The sequence below is a fragment of the Mauremys mutica genome, chromosome 8 (genome assembly GCF_020497125.1).
Source record: "Mauremys mutica isolate MM-2020 ecotype Southern chromosome 8, ASM2049712v1, whole genome shotgun sequence".
Taxonomy (NCBI): domain Eukaryota; kingdom Metazoa; phylum Chordata; order Testudines; family Geoemydidae; genus Mauremys; species Mauremys mutica.
In genome coordinates, this window is record NC_059079.1 from 31,024,488 (window position 1) to 31,041,629 (window position 17,142).

The following is a 17,142-nucleotide window of genomic DNA, read 5'->3' on the forward strand; positions in this document are numbered from 1 at the left end:
TCTTTGCCCTTATCTCAGGGCCCCAGCTGCTCAGTACCAGGAGCCAGCCACTGCTCTGTCCAAAGTGCTTACAGTTCTCTCAGCCCTCCAGGGGTGCACTCCTTACTTCCTGGGCTTGCATCAGAAAGTGACCTTGTCTGCCCTGCAGTTCCCTTTTTTATGGACCTGCTGGGATCTGATTGGCTATTCCTCACAGCCTCTCTTTTATTGGCTTCTTCCTGTGCAACCTCCCCAGCACTGTTAGCTCTTTCTCTGCCAGAGTGGGATGGTTGGCCCATCACATCACCCCATCTCAAAAAAAGATGTATTAGAATTGGTAAAAACACAGAGAAGGTCAACAAAAATAATTAGGGGTATGGAACAGCTTCCATACAATGAGAGATTAAGAAGACTAGGACTGTTCAGATTAGGGGGATGATAGAGCACTATACAATCATGAATGGTGTGGAGAAAGTGAATAAGGAAGTGTTATTTATCCCTTCACATAACACAAGAACCAAAGGTCAGCCAATGAAATTAATAGGCAAAAGGTTTAAAACAAATGTAAGGAAGTTCTTCACACAACACATAGTCAACCCATGTTCTGCTTCTCCCTAAAACTCTGATTGCCAGAATCTGGGACTGGATGACAGGGAATGGATCACTCAGTAATTGCCCTGTTCTGTTCATTCCCTCTAAAGCACTGGCCACTGTCGGAAAACAGGATATTGGGCTAGATGGACCATTGGTCTGATCCATTATAGCCGTTCTTATGATCTTATTTCTTAGCCTAATTTTATTTATATAATATACAGATGAATAAACACAATGGCACCCAAGATAGATATGTCAGGTGAGGTAAACATTCTAAAAAAGAATGAACCCTTGGAGCTATGCCCTTCAAATACCATTACCTGTAACTGTCACAATGATTGTTTCACCCGATGTAACCAAGAAAGGAGCCTTTGATGGCTTCTGAATAGCAAAAACACCGACTGCCAGTTAGTGTGAAGTAACAGGGGGATTTAATAAACACGATGCACCAGAAAGCTGCATTTCATAGCTGTGATACTGAGGCCATTACTTATATTTTTAAAATGTAAGGGAAAATGCTATTGGATATTTTACCCCATTTTATCCAGTAGGTTGGCATTATGTGAATGAAATGGATGCTCAGTGGCTGAGACATCAGACGTCAAAACACTGAGCTTTTCATATGTATCTGGAGCTAAAATTGCAATAGCAAAAATCATCTACAAAAAGCTGATTTTATAAGAATAGAAGTGCACTGTAGAGGGGTATTCTGTATATGATTTAAAAAAAATCTGTTAAAATATGATATTATTTAGCTTATAGAATACAACACAAGAAAACTTCAAGTCTGTACATCCATTTCAAGGGTGCTGTGACTTCAGAAACCACTTGAGCTTTGTTTTCCCCCTATATTTAGCATCATCAGAACTCCTTCATGTGTACTTCTCAGCCACCTGCTTTTTGACTATGGGTTGCTTGGTACCTGCCCCCTAAAGGGCTCCTGGAACTTTACTGGGGAGTCACAGGCTTACCCCACTTTTGCATTGTACTTTCCTTGCTCCTACTTTTTGTTTTGAGCTATCAACATCTTTTATTGCTCTGAACCAGTTCCTAAGTGCAGTCACTCTGACCCTGCATGTAAGACTTCTTTCTTCCTTCCCATTGGCTGTATTCACTCAGGACTACCATTTACAAAAAAGAGGGAGGGATGGAGAACAATAGCAATAAGCTCCTTTCCTTTGAGGTTTGTAGATGCAGCACCTGGTTTCTGATTCCCAGTTCCATTATACAAGGGCTCATCTAAAAAACTGTTGGTTTATGGAGCCCTGATTGAAGTCTATAACCTGCTATGCAGAATGATGAGGGAATGAGAGGGAGATTTTGAGAAATAACTGAGTGTGTATTAATGGAGATCCAGGTCCAAATTCATCAATTATAGCTGACTGGTCCATAACAGAGGGTTCTGGCAGGTGGAGGTGTTTGTGCAAAACTCCACTCTATCTAGGTACCTATGTGGTTCTCATCATAATATCTGATACAGCAGAAGCAGAGTAGATGGCAGGCAGGTAGGTTGAAGGACTGCAACACTAGTCCATTGGGGTTGGGATCATAACATGCCCCAAAACTGAACCCGTATGTTGTGAGGGAGAGATCAAGGCACCTGCAGGATTCAGCGCCGCACACCCTGGTGTAAATCACTGGGGAAGGTGGAGGTGAAATACCTTCTGCTCTTCCCCTGGAATAAATGCCCCCTTGGCACAATAACCATCACTGGTGCGGGAAGATACAGTTTTCACCTTCTTGTGCTAGCTGGAGCACATTTATTCCCAAGTGTCCAGCTACTGTGAAGCTTAAAAAGATAATGGATTTGTCATGCTATTGCTAAAATGGAAACAACTCTAGAAGGATGAAAATGATGGGCAATTTACCTCTACTCTTGCCACAACTCACTATACCATTTACGCATTCAAAGTGGCTTCATTGTTTTCAACTTAGATACAGACATTCTGATGCATCCCTATCCTGGATGCAGTGCAATATTCCTTATGCCATACATAATAGTGCCTTGTTTGGTCCTGAGTGGAATCGGGGACAGAGGACTCTCAGACATCTGGGTGCCAAATACACAGGGCTGCATGTGGCTGAACTGAAAAGAAGCAAAGTCACTTTAGAGCAACACCTGGGAGAGTGAGGAATTGGCTGGGGGTGGGCATGAGGGCAAAAGATAATGGTAGTTATGGTTTATGTGACACACATGAAAGGGTTAATAATTGCAAGTGGCTAGTAACAGTGTCACATCCCAAAGATATGCTTGATCCAACTGATTTCAATGGAAGCACCTCAGAGAATTGGGCCGGACATGAACATTCAATGAGAGTTTATTCCGGTGATACAAATGCACCTATATCACTTTGTGGAATTCTACCACCGCTGTTTGTCTATAATAGAAGGAGGCAGACTGGAGTGGATAGCAGCAGCATGCACATCCACAAAAGGTAGGGGTTTCTCATACAAGAACTGTAGCAAAGGAAAGAGTTTAGATTGCAGTATATCGTGTGTGTTGAGATAACAGTTAAAGACCTGCAGGCTTGTCCTTTGGCAGAGAGAGGATGGAGGGAGAGTGGTCACAATGTTAATTACATTTTTAATATGGATGCATGGACTGGAAATATTCAAGAACCACTGGGTATAGTACACATATACCGTATATTTAGACATGCAGTTCAATACACACATAGGCAAATACTTAGACTACAATCCCTTTCACGCATGGGTTATAAATTGTTAATTTCCTCCATTAATTCAGTACTTTTTGAAAACATGGAAAGAACAGTTGAGTGACTTACCTCAGCTGTACATACTTTGCATCTTGCTCTATCTTGATTATCAGAACCCTAAGAGAAAAACAGTCATTTAGTAAGAAAATTGATTAAAATTATATTGACCAGGAAAATAAATATAAAACATATTAGCATCATCTCCCTGGCAGAATTAAAGAGCAACAGGGCCAAATCGATTATGAAAAGTGAATGCTTTGTTACTCCAGAATCTGGTTCACATTTGATAATTGGCACCTTTCTTTCATTTATAGTTTTTACTTTATGCAAACACTCTTAAATACTCCTCAAATCAATAAGGCACAAAAAGATAAGCCTGAAACTCACTATGGACAATCAGCTTAAACTGGGGCTCAAGATCGTGGAGCCTCTCTGAGCCTTTAGAAATAATCAAGGTTTATGGTGTTTAACCATCATTCTCAGGAAAAAATATATATTATGCAGCTTTGGTGAGATAAAGCCCTCAAAAAAGCATCATGTATTTTTGTAGTACTCAATAGGACTTTGGAGGGAAAAATGATTATCCTTCACAAACAATGGCTTTAGAAACCCCCATCATGAACCCAAGATGTACACATAGAACAAAGCCCAGACATATCAGCCCACTCAAGTGTAAAACCTGCTTACAGTTTGATCAGCAATGGAGCAGGGTAACATGTTGGAAAATACTGTTCAAGGCCACTGCCTCTTCACTAAAACTGGGCACAAAAAGGCAATGCATTGTACGTCATCTGGTCAGGAGCATTACTACTAAAAGTTCTACAGGGTGAGCAAAAAGTGGTGCTGTAGCAAAAGTCTGTTGTGTAAGTCTCTTTTAGATTCTGACCCTTCCGTGACCTACCTGAGTGCATCACTGTAGTTCTAGACCAACAGAGACATTTCCTTCTGGCCATAAGCTAGACAGGGAGTCATGTCCTCTGTGAATGTTATACTCAAAAAATGTTCCTGTGGTCAGTGAACCCTGGATCTGAGGTGTGTATGTCTCTCTGTTGGCACAACAGTTGCCATACCAGTGTCACAACTTGGGGTTCATGCTCCATGTAAGTCTACTTCCCATTTTAAAAAATAATCAGTCTTAGCTTCCAGTCCTTGCAGGTGATGAACAGCTCCTCAGGGGTGATGAGCACCTTCAATTCCCACTGACTTCACCGGGAGATGTGAGAGCTCAGCAACCCTCAGGCAGTGCTACGATCCTGGCAAGGCTGAGCCCATTCATCTAACTACGAAAGGAAATTTGAATTTCCTCTCCCCATGAAGTACTGAAACAATTTCAAATTTAAATCTGGATAGTTTACATACAATCTTGCTCTTTCCTTTTGTGAATCAGATGAGAGATGACCCAAAATACTAGAAATAAATCAAAAGAAAGAAATGAATGTGTATGCTAGAGAGAAAGAGAGCCTTCCTGCAGTTTAAAATAGTCTCATCATAGTGGTATCCTTCCTACGGTGCCATTTTACTGGTGATTTTCTTGTTTCATCAACATTCTCATGCCATTTCATAGATTCTTGTTAACTTCAGTCCATTTGTAGTATTTATATTGGAGATGTTCATCTCTTTGAATATTAGTGTGACCACCCTTAAAACCTTGCAAATTTTGCCTTATTGCATGTAATCGCTGTCCAATAATAGAACATTCATGACTGATTTCTGAAGTGGAGCCCCAAAAGAAGGCTTAGGAGTGATGAGTGATCTAACAAAGGGGAAGACCACCTCACATTCCCCCTTAGATCACTTAAATGACTAACTGCCAGTGGATCTGAGAAAGGATTCCCTTAAATATTCCTGTTACTCAGGAAGCTTCTCCTTGTACATCAGTAACAAACAAACAGAAGGTTTTTGAAAGAGTGGCGCACTGGAGACCCTGGCAGTTCTCAGAAGGAAATTGGTTTGCCTGTGTCTCACAGGGCTGAAGTCTGAGTTCCAGCCTGAGATCTAGGGAGTTCCAGCCTGTCTCTCACTAGGGAGCGGAGACCCAAGAGCAATACGGAACCTTTGGAGATAATCTAGTGTGCGTTCAAGTGGACTTTCTGTTGGTTTCTCCAAGCAGCTTCTGAGGCATTTAAGCAGGGGACTCTTTAGCTAAAAAGACCACAAAAGGGGAGACGTGAACAGCAGTCTGTGAAATACTGAAGATGAGGGTTTTAAGGCATGTTTTTCCTGAATAAAACGCTAAGATGGACAGAAATGAACTGAAACCACTTAAGATTTATGAAGTCTCTCTCTCTCTCCCTGTTAATTTTTTCTAATACTTGACTTTCTTGTTCAGTTATCTCACAGGCCAGTATTCCAATATCTACATGTTTCTAACAATGACTACTGTACAAAACTTTCAGTGTTTTTAAAAAATTGGTTGATTTTTAAAGTTGTGGCTACTGCAACACACACTACACTAAATTCCTGGGGAACCATGTCAGTCTGCAAAATCTCCAGTGCCTCCTCCTACTTCATCTCCCTGGAGTCATATATAACCTTACTAGTTGGAACTGTAGGTAACCACCATCATGGGGAATATTTCCTCCTACATTTTAGAATAGTATAATTTATAACATGATATTAAAACCAACATAAATTAGTAATTCAATCCCTATATTCCAATTTAATGAATTAGAGGCTTCATTGCATTATTGTTTTGTGCCACTGGACCAATCATTTGGTTTACAAACAGAATATGTTTCTTTATTAATCAATAAATGCATATTAAATAAAGGTATCTTACGTAAAATTATGCTGATATCTCACAGGGGCCCGAATGCAATTATTTAAAATATTATTTTCTTAGTTTACTCTCAACAAAATTAAATAAGAATATGAAATTTGTGTCTTCATTTTAAACTCCTTTTAAGAGGACAGGGATGCAGTTATTGCCTGGTGGCAACTGAGAAGCACTTACCAAGATAATTATTTTAGGATTACAGTTCTGGGCTTTATAAAATGTGGTTAAGGATAATTTTAGACATCCACTGAGTAACCCATAGTCAAAAAAGGGCATGACAAACAAATGGAACAATGATTGTATTTGGGTACTTGCAACACTCTTTCTGATAAGAAAGAAAAAGTGAATGCAGGCTACCTGGGGCTGAATCAGCCCATAGTATTTATTTATTTAACAGTTGTAAAAAAATAACTCATAACAAGAAGAATTCCACCACAAATAATTTCCAATCTCCGAAGAAGAAAAAAAAGCCAGGCCCCAAGCCCACACACTCTTCAGGAGTGTTTCCTAAGCACATACAATTTTGATGCGATGCCCGAAACCCAAGTCTCTTACTCAGGGAACTACTTTTCAAATTAACCAAACCACTTATTAAAATAGGCAGAGTCAGGAGGGAGCCAAAAGATAGATTTTTTCATGACTTTTAACACGGTGCAAACTCAGTCCTTTATAACACCTCTAAAATTCTTTACTAACCTTGTTGTTTCAGTATGCCCCTTCTCAAAAAAAAAACCTGATTTTGGGTGAGATGCTCACCTGTTTAAGAATTGTATCTTAACCTGCTGGTAAAATAAAAAACTGCCTACTGTAAACATACATATATATACATGCACACACTGGGAACAGGAAAATAGATCCCCTTCACAGTGTCATCTGAATTCATCTTTGACTAGCTGGCACTGTACTCAGAATGGGGAGCTTGCAGTCTAAAAGTCATACGTGGATTTTTATTTCCTAACATGAGTTCTACTGAGTTTTTCCTCATCATCCTTCATGTGGTTTTACTATACTCTTGTAATTATATAATTAGCATCTTCAGCACCTATAGTTCCCTGGTCAATGGTGTGAAATATAAATACAGATATGCATAAAGATATGTACTTGGCAAGTGAAGAAGCACAGTCATTTAAGAAAAAAATCTGAGTCACGAGTATTCTCACATTTGTAGCCCAGATGATGGCCTTGTACCTAGATGCACTGATCTATCACCATCAGAACAGCTTTTCCTGGTGTGAGTTCATTATTTTAAAATTGTGGCAGACTCATTGGTACAATGAGCTCTTGCACTTGGGACCTGTATAAATACCATATGCTTTACTGTCAACCACCAAGGGATAGACATGTTTTGGCAACCATAAACAGTCAGTAAGATACACTCCTTGCCTCACTGCCAGTTCTCAAATCTGCATTTTAATACTTCAAAAGCAGCTGCAGAGGGAATCAAATATGGCAGAAGAGAGTTTGAGGGTCTTGTAGAACACTACAGGATGTTGGAAATTATCACATAGGTCAACCACATTGTTCAGCAAATAGCACTGTACGACTAGAGCCATAATTTAAATTGTGGGATTGTGGGTTTGAGGATTATTGGACTGTAAGAGGCTACTCCCTCACACCTCACCAATCAAAGGAAGAAGAAAGAACAAAAAGTCTGAGAAACAAACAGAGGGAATGATACAGATTCTCTATGTAGATGTACAATGTACTGACTCAGTAGGTAAGAAAAACAAATATTTTGTTGTCAAATTTCTTCCTGTTATAAGTCAATATTAGACTTGTTTTATTTCAGTTTTCCCCTAAAAATATACTCTGCTGACATGCTTATTCCTGGAGGCCTGCTTAATTATCCCAAATGTAAAAGAAGATGGAAGAGCTCTGTTTGAATAGCCCTGACGCTGCCTCAGCAATTTCTGCTCCTGGCACATGCTAATTCAACAGCCACCGATCATTTGGAGTTAAAGTGCAAGCAGCCAGCTGAATAGGATGCAGTTCTTCTTATTCTTGTGTTGAATATCAGGGTCAGAGGTGAGTACCAGATAACACATAGCAGATGTAGGGAGAGTAGAAAGAATGTTGTTAACTTATGGTGACCACCTACATTTCAAGGAAATAGAAGGACGACTGTAGGAAAAAATACAAGGAAAGGTTATTTTTAAAGGAACTGCATCATACAATATTTTTGGCACAAAAATCATACAGAGTACAAAATCCTATACTGGTATCACAGTGTAGGATCCATTACGTGAATACTGCAGAAATAGTATCAGAGGGGTAGCCGTGTTAGTCTGGTTCTGTAGAAGCAGCAAAGAATCCTGTGGCACCTTATAGACTAACAGACGTTTTGCAGCATGAGCTTTCGTGGGTGAATACCCACTTCTTCGGATGCAAGACTTGCATCCGAAGAAGTGGGTATTCACCCACGAAAGCTCATGCTGCAAAACGTCTGTTAGTCTATAAGGTGCCACAGGATTCTTTGCTGCTACTGCAGAAATACATAACAACATCCCCCCTATACTGACTTTATGTACCAAATATGGGACATCTTTAAAATACTAGCAACATGATCCCCCTAAACTCACTACAAACTAGGGAGGAAAAGTTATCTTTCTTTTTACACTGTCCACATGTTCTATCGCAGCTTTGTCATGGAGCAGCAGAAAAGCAGCCCTGTAAATGTGAGATGAACGAAAAAAGAAAATCTGATCTGAACTTGAAGAAGGATCTTCTGGACAATTATCTAGATAAATAAATGCAGACACACAATTCCTCTTGAGTAGCCACAAAACAGAGATTCAACATAGGAGAAGAGAATTTTTATGAGAAGTCTTAGCTGCTTCATCCTGTTTTCTGACCCTGGGCTAGATCCTCAACCTTGCTCCAGCTGTGCAAAAGGGCCTTCATTATCTCAAACAGGCAATTGAGGATTCCTCCAATAAAGACATACAGAGTGGCAATTTATGTGGCCACTCTAGCTGGCATAACTTGGAGCAGCCAAGTAACTCCTCTAAGTTACTGAAGTCTGTTTCAGACCCTGGCAGCCTCACAACTGGGAGAAAAGAGAGAAACCTTCCCACTTTTTCTCCTCAGTGCGGCTGATGATCAGGTCTTGTACCTATATTTTGGTATTGCAAGAGACATGTGTGAAAAATGTAATTATTTTAGGTATTAGCAATAAGTAAACAACCTGCTGTACTTTCAGGGAACGCAGAAACACTTAAACAATTTTAGATACAGCAGCCACTTAAAGCTCTTGCTTTTATTTTTCCTGCCAAGAGAAATTTGTTAAATATTCTGAAATTTTATAAGGAAGTTCACATAAGCTGGAAAGACAAAAAAAGTCTTAAAGCACGCCTGATTATTTTGCTAGAGGATGGGAAAATGTAAAAAAATCTTGATTGTAGGAACAAAGATGCCTAACTACCTCAGAACCAAGTGTATTTCTATCATTTCTACTGGCATTTACTGTCTAAATAGATTAAAAAATAATTGTGCAAGTCACGATAAAACTGTTCTGACAAAACATGGGAAACTTTGTTGAAAATATCAATAAAAAAGTTTTCCCATTTTCTTTTTACCAGAGCTAGCAATTGTGTATACACAAGCCATTCAACTCAGAGTGCATAGTTTATCTGTGACACAATTAGTTTTTTTTTTTTTAGTAATGTATGTAGAAAAAGCTTAAGGAAGGTTCTGAATGAAAGAACATAGGTTAAAGAATAGGTGTAAGGAGGCAAGTTACCCTAGAGTAAAAAGCAGAGAGTAAAAATAATTATATATAATTAATGAATGACTTGATGTCATCGACTAGTGGTTGCTGCCTATTTTAGGATGAATTGTTCCATTCATTTCTGTGGAAATTTTGCTCTGGTATTGAGTATGCAATTCAACTTCCCGATTTGGTGAAGTAACAAGATGGGCAAGTAAATATCCACAATACTCAAGTGGTATCAGACTGCTCCAACGTTGTTTGGAGGTGCTGATACCCTACTTTTAAAAGGCCTAGTTGCCTCATTTAGACAAGGAAGGAAATGAAGGAAAGGAAAATTTATACTGAGGGCCCAGTAGGCCTCAGAAATTCTGAACCTTCTAGACAACATATATCACATCTCAAGTAACATTAAAAATCAACTCCCCTGATTCTTAGAAAGGGAAAAATATTCCAAATGATTTGCAATCTAAAGACGTCATTCCTTCTCACAATCAAAACAATCTGCAGAAAAGACTTCTAGTCTATTGCTAAAGCTTGGCTGAAACAATCTAGCAAATCATTTCTCAGAACGGGGAAGGGAATGTATCCCCCTCAGTTAACTTTTGTGCTGCTGCCACTTTCCATTTTGGCAACCAAAGGAATGTTGTGGGCACCATATAAAGGCATCTATGGCAGCCTGTGGGTTAAAGTAGACATTTCTTATCTTTGACAGATGGTTAATTCATAGTCATTACTGCTAAATTCAATTGCTTAATAATTTAGATATGACAAACATGTGTGTAGTAATGTTTGCCAGGGCACCCTTCTAGGAATCCCAGGATACAATAACCCCCTCAATGCTTTCACCATACATCCCCATGCTGAGTATGACAGATTGAAACAAATGCAGGCTTTCTGGATATTTTAACTCCCTAGCACCACTCTTGTTACATTAAAGAGTGGTTCTAGGGAGTTGTGTGTTCTAAAAAATACGAGGAGTCCGGTGGAACCTTAAAGACTAACAGATTTATTTGGGCATAAGGTTCCGTCAGTAAAAAAAACACTTCTTCAGATGCAGATTTTTTTCTTCAGATGTTTTTTTACCCATGAAAGCTTATGCCCAAATAAATCTGTTAGTCTTTAAGGTGCCACCGGACTCCTCTTTGTTTTTGTGGATACAGACTAACACGGCTACCCTCTGATACTCTGTGTTCTGAGTTATTTTTGCTAGGGGTTCCTGAACTGGCTTGACTAAAAATAGCAATTTAGTCAGTAAACTTAATAAAAAGACCAAATTTTTACAATGGTCTCAACTTATCTTCCAGTTTTCCAGCTGCATATATTAGCATTTAAGCAATCTTATTACCTAACTTGCAGACATAGAGCCTAATCCCAAAAAGTGCTGAGCATCAGCAGCTCCCATTGAAGTGATGCTCAGCTCCTCTCAAGACCAGCCCATAATCAGGGAGGCAGATGTATTAGCATTTGCACCAACAACTAATTGCACTTGTAATTTTCAGCCTGCAATTAATTGTAGTTGCAAAGATGGAGCCAATTATATTGGCAGCCTTTTAAGTATCAGGCTCTTGATGTTAAAAGAAATAACAGGCTAGTCCGTGCCCACCCCCCAAACCAAACCCAGTCCATTGTATTTTCTTTGTATTTATTTACTTTGAGGGGGAACAGAACACAAATATCTGGCAAGTATTTCTTTAACAGTTCATTTTTCTCTGCATTGCCTTCCTTCAACTAATACAGGCAACAGAACATCCCTCTTCCCTACTTTGGCACCAGAAAGCACCTTACAACAGGAGACCTGATCCAAAGCCCAATGAAGTCTAAAGACTCTCACTTACTTCAAAGGCCTTGGGTCAGACCCAAAGTCAACGTACTAACATTCTAGCACAAAATACCAAGCCAAAACACTGGCTGAAATCCATGTAATTTATATGTTGTTGCTAGAGCTGTGCAAAACGTTCACACAACTCCAAAAGTCTGAAAACTGCTTGCTCTTTTGTTTCATTACAAATGAGAAATAGAGTCCAGGTTTGCAAAACATTTTGCCAAGGTTCACTAATTTATTGTGCTGACTTAGGCTAATTTATGGGCTTTGTATCAAAATATGCAAAATGTGTGGCTTTGACCACAAAAACTAGGTATAACTCAGTAGCTTTGGGTCTCCTTTCAAGATCTTAAGTTTATACGTTTCCTGTACTTTTTCCCCTCTATTTAACCCACACTTTGTCACTTTATGCCTCTCTGCGCAAAGCCCTGATATGTAATACTTTTAGAATGTAAGCTTTTTGAGACAGAGGTCTTGCCTTTGCTTTTTGGTTTGGTGCCTAGTTATACACTATTATCACAACAGAAAAAAATATACTAATGAAATCAAGAATGATAAAGAACAATTATAATAAATGGGAAAAGTCACATGATGTTTTCCAATGTGGCTACTAGTCCTGCTCACAATTCTGGCAAGCCAGGAAGCCCTAAGTAAATATATGAAACCTAAACCTTACCTATTAGCTTGCAATTGTTTTAACCATGGGGAAAACTGAACCCAAACCCTTCATATGTTCCAGGCTTGTGAACACATTAACCAGTTCTGATATAAAATATTAACCATATCTACTTCAAATTAAACAAGAGTTGTGGAAACCCCTCCAAGTCAGCATCTCGCTCTTATTGTGTAGTCCACAACATACAAAATTATAATGGCTTCAAACTGTTGCCACTTGGGATCTGATCTTACAAGGTGCTGTGAGGAACTGAACACCTTCAACTCCTGCTGAAACTAATGGGAACAGAGGTACACAGCACCTTACAGGATTTTCTCATTATCTTGTGGGACTGGGTCCTTGGTCCGTAAGTGCTCTGACATCTGGAGGTTTTAAAATGACACCTCCTTTTCTCGCCCCCAACTTGAGGTTGTAACCATATGTTTGTAAAAGGTTTATAGAACACAAATAAAACCAATGGAAGCTCATCATAACAGTACACCAACATATGGTAGATTGTCTTTCACTCTGCACAGTACAAGATGGAAGAGAATATTCTGCATTAGTTCCCTCACCTTTTGTATCCAGGTTAACACACACTTCTGGTGAGCAATCAGGTTTTTGCAGTCACAGAAGTGCAGCAGAGCGTCACGACCCATCTCGTCTCCTTCTCGACAGATAAAGCATTCTTTTGACTCTAATTAAAAAGATTAATAAAGTAAGAGAACACATCAGGTTTGCATCAATCATAGCCCATGTGGTTCTTATTATTGCAATTAAAAGTTATCTCCTCAAAATTGTTGGATGAAAGTGCCATTGTCTACAATTGAAAACACATTGAAGGGAGTTTTCCAACTTATTCTATTTTAAACAGTCAAATTTAAGGAACGTTGTGGAGATAATGTGTTCAAAAGGGTCCTTAAAGGCAGTCAGGAAAAATACATTTCTGTCCCATGAAACTCCCTTATAAAGAATGTGCACTGTGCATCTTAGTGCTTTTTGTTTTAAAAAAGAATGAACATTTTGGGCCTAATTTTCGAAGGTGCATCAAACGCAGCCTCTGATATTGAATTTAGAGTTTAGAGGTAATTTAGAGTTCAGTCCTGTAAATGCTGAGGTCTGAAACTTGCATTGACATCCCTGGGAGTTGAGTGTCTAACACTTCTTAGGAGTGCTCAGCCCTTACTGTGATCAAGCCTTTACTGTGCTTAAGTTTTTGCACCCAACCAATCAAATCTTTAGCTGGCACAAATTGGCTCTGTTGATGTCAGCAGAGTGTGGTCAGTTACATTAGCAGAGAATTTGATCCTCAGTTTTTCACATTCAAGCTTTTGCACCCACAAAAACTTGGATTTGTGCATGCCTCCTGCATTTGCTAACATAAACTATTTTTTGCACATGCACAATCTTAGGTGTATAAACCTGTGCAATCCAAATGCACACAAAATTACACCTGCCATTTTAATTTAATTTTGGAAGTCTGGCTCTTTATGACTTTCTTCGAAGTATGTTACAGTTTCGAATTCTGCTGCAAAGCATAGTTTTAATGACAGGATGATTAAATAAAGTATGCTAGTATACGCTGATGGCTTTTTAAAGCTTTCTTTGTGTAAGCCAGCTTTTTTGTTTTTTTAAACTGCATCTCTTCTATTTGGCAATGGATGCAATGGCTTCATGGAATTCTGCTAAAAAATATCCAAAATGCAAGTATACTTACATACTCAGGCACTAGCTTCTGAAGCAGATTTGCTTGATGCTATTTAAATAAAGATTTTGAACACTGGGAAAGGGATCTCTTTTCCAGAAACAAAAGGGAACAAAACAATTCTTAACATGTAATGTATCACAAAGAAAAACCCCAGTGGATATCACACAGGAAATACTTGGATAAAAGTCCCCTGCCATCTCTATCTGCACTGAAAGCTGCTCATCATTTTGCCTTTTCTGGTTTCTGAAAAATAACTGTCCCTCATATCCCCTGTTGCTGCTCCACGGGCAGTGGGGCAAAGGATTTATGTGACAAAATGAGGATAATCAATGTCAATCTACTCAAACACCTTTTAGAAAAGCGCAACAGACATTATGAGTTGTACTACAGTGCTGGCATCTGAGGGCCACATTTTTGGCTCAGACGTAAGCACCCAACTCTCAGTGGCTTCCCAGATGTACACATCTGAGGGCAATTTGGCATTTAAAGAACAATCATTTGTGAAAAAAAGAAACATGAGAGAAGTGCAGAATAAGCCCCTATACTTACATGCAATAGGGAATGCACGGGGAAACTCAGACACTATTAGCAAGCGGAACTTTCCTTGCAATGGTCACAATGAATACATGTGGTTTGTTCAAAAGCTTGTCTCTTTCACTAACTGAAGTTGTTCCAATAAATGATATTACTCACACACCTTGTCTCCACAATGAATAGATGTTTATCAAAGAAAATGTAGTGAAAAGCGAAGTCATGACACCTGATATCTGATAAAAAGCCTGTTTATGCCTAATACAGAGGATCAATTGTTCAAGAACAGTTAAATGTGACCCAAATAATGCTGCAAGGTGTCCAATATCTATAGTACCATGCTGGTCATGCAAATTAAAGCTGCCTGGGAATATACAGTACTTTTGACTTGCACTTACAATTTTCTAAGTTCTCAAAAACTTATAGAGATGAGGATATATGTTACATTCTCACTGGGACTAGTTCCCTCCTCTTTTTACATTGCATGCCACCCTTTGGAAAAGCATCTCCTCTCTGATCTTCCTGTATATTTTTGAGCTATATATCCATATCTAGGAAGGAAAAACTAACTCTGTATTTATCCCTGGGGTGAATTTAAACAAGAGTAGGAATGAGCAACCCAATTAAGAGAAAAATTCCTAAGTGGCCCAAGACTTGGCCATTGATCCTGAGGAAGAAAGAGGGAGTAAGAATTCCTTTTACCCTTTGCGCAGGCCACCTGGACCCTTTTCTATCCTTAGTCCTAAGTATTAGTATAGAACAACTATGGACTAGGCTTTCAAGAATTTATAGGTGATTTTAATTAGCTCTAATTTAAAATCTAGAGAGAGTCCAAGTTAAAGTCATTTACCCCCTTAGTGTGCATTTTACTCAAATTTAAATATGTTCTAGATTCATATCTGTTCATCACCATGCTCAGACACCTCCCAACTTGAGTAAGGCACACAGAGTCCAAATTACACATCACCCCTGAATTTGGCACCCAGTACCTAATGAAAGTTTAACAAGTTAGGTGAGAATTATGGTCTAAAATGCAATGACTAAAAATATATATACAAAAAATTAAGAGAAGTTATGCTGGTTTAGTTAGCATACCATGAACCTGTGTCTGAATACAGATGCAAAAAGGGCAGACAATGACCAGTTTTTTATAATTGTACAGATTTCAAAGAAGAGGGATATTGCTCTATAAAGCAAGTCTCCCTAGCCTCCATTCTCCAAACAGCTCTCCAAAGATTAAATTATGCCTTTTCCTATTGCTGTTTTTAGCCAGAGCATCAGTAACTAAACAGGCCATGGTCAGGGGCCCAAAAGCCAACATCACTGGGCTCTGGATGTGCTCCATGCTTTCTTCATGCAATCTTGCAAGATGTCTAAAGCCTGAGCTTCAGTCCTGACTGGATCTGCAATGACCCATTAGAAACAATAGGGGGAATGTTCAGATTGGATGATGCATGCTACTTAGCTTTTATTCACCGGAACTGAGGCACAGTACAATCTGAAGCTTCTACTGGTTTCCCTTAGGCAGTCAGACACTACATTGCTGAGCAACACAGGAAGCTATATGAGTAAATAAATTTCCCAGTGTCATGGCTACTAGAAGAAGTATGCATTGTGGAATTAATGTGGTGACATGTCTGGATATTATCGCCACACACGCCGTACTAAAAAGTTCCTCATCTTTTCTTGACTTCCCACTCTTTCCCTCCTTCTTCCTAAGAGCCAGTCTGAAAATCTGGCCCTTCATGGATTAAAAAATATATATATTACATCCAAACCACTAGCTACACATGGTAAGTGAACAGCTGTAGATGGGTTATACAGCTTCCAACCCAGAATGCCATTATGTATTTTGAAACTGTAGTGGGGTGTATATGCAGTATGTTTAGTGAGACTGTCTCACATTCTGGACCATCCGCACATTTTACTTGTCAAATGGAGACACATACCAAATGAAATTTGCATTTTGGTTGGGGTAGATTTTTCCAATATTACCATGGAATATTAAAAGAAAATTGCTAGAACACAGATCAGTGTTGCCATTATTTGTGCAGCTGGAAAAATGGATGTCTCTATATTCTTCCTATGCTTACCAAAGATCTAGCCAGCATATAACAGAAAAGCACATGCACACTTACTGCCACATCTCACCAAGTATGAATCCCCACCCTCCACAGCAAGAAGGTAATTGAAAGGAAATTGTTGCAACACACTTTCCAATGACTTGCCTGTCAGAAAAAACGACCTCAACTGTTTATGCCAAATCATTGGCACAGCCCATAGTGCAGTGGAGTTCAGTCTAGACACTGGAACTGCTAACACAATATGTTCTTGCCTAAGAATAATTTCATTAGTTACCAAGTGAAAAAGGAAGGTGTTTCAAGACATTTAGAATTTAATTTTATCCATGTGTGTATTTATTAAGCACCTGGATTACACCTGTCACACAAGACAAATAAAGAGCCCCCACTAATAATGTATTCCATGTATTAAACACACACATATAGAGAACAGGATATGTTAAGCATGGATATTGCACTGTACAAGACAATCCCTGCTAATAACGTTCTCTGTATGTTTGTGTACATATACAGAACAAGACAAATACAGTTACAATCTAAGAAACAGGCAAAAAATCAGACAAACACACA

At 39.0% G+C, this 17,142-nt stretch overlaps 1 protein-coding gene across 1 annotated transcript in view; it reads right to left on the reverse strand.

Moving 5' to 3' along the window:
- LOC123375306 overlaps positions 1–17,142 on the reverse strand; it is a 187,512-nt gene that overhangs the window by 148,216 nt on the left and 22,154 nt on the right. The window contains exons 2-3 of the mRNA XM_045026068.1: positions 12,828–12,949; positions 3,360–3,407 (exon numbers count right to left, since the gene is read on the reverse strand). Of these exons, the coding sequence (XP_044882003.1) occupies positions 3,360–3,407; positions 12,828–12,949 (170 nt within the window). The remainder of the gene's footprint in view (positions 1–3,359; positions 3,408–12,827; positions 12,950–17,142) is intronic.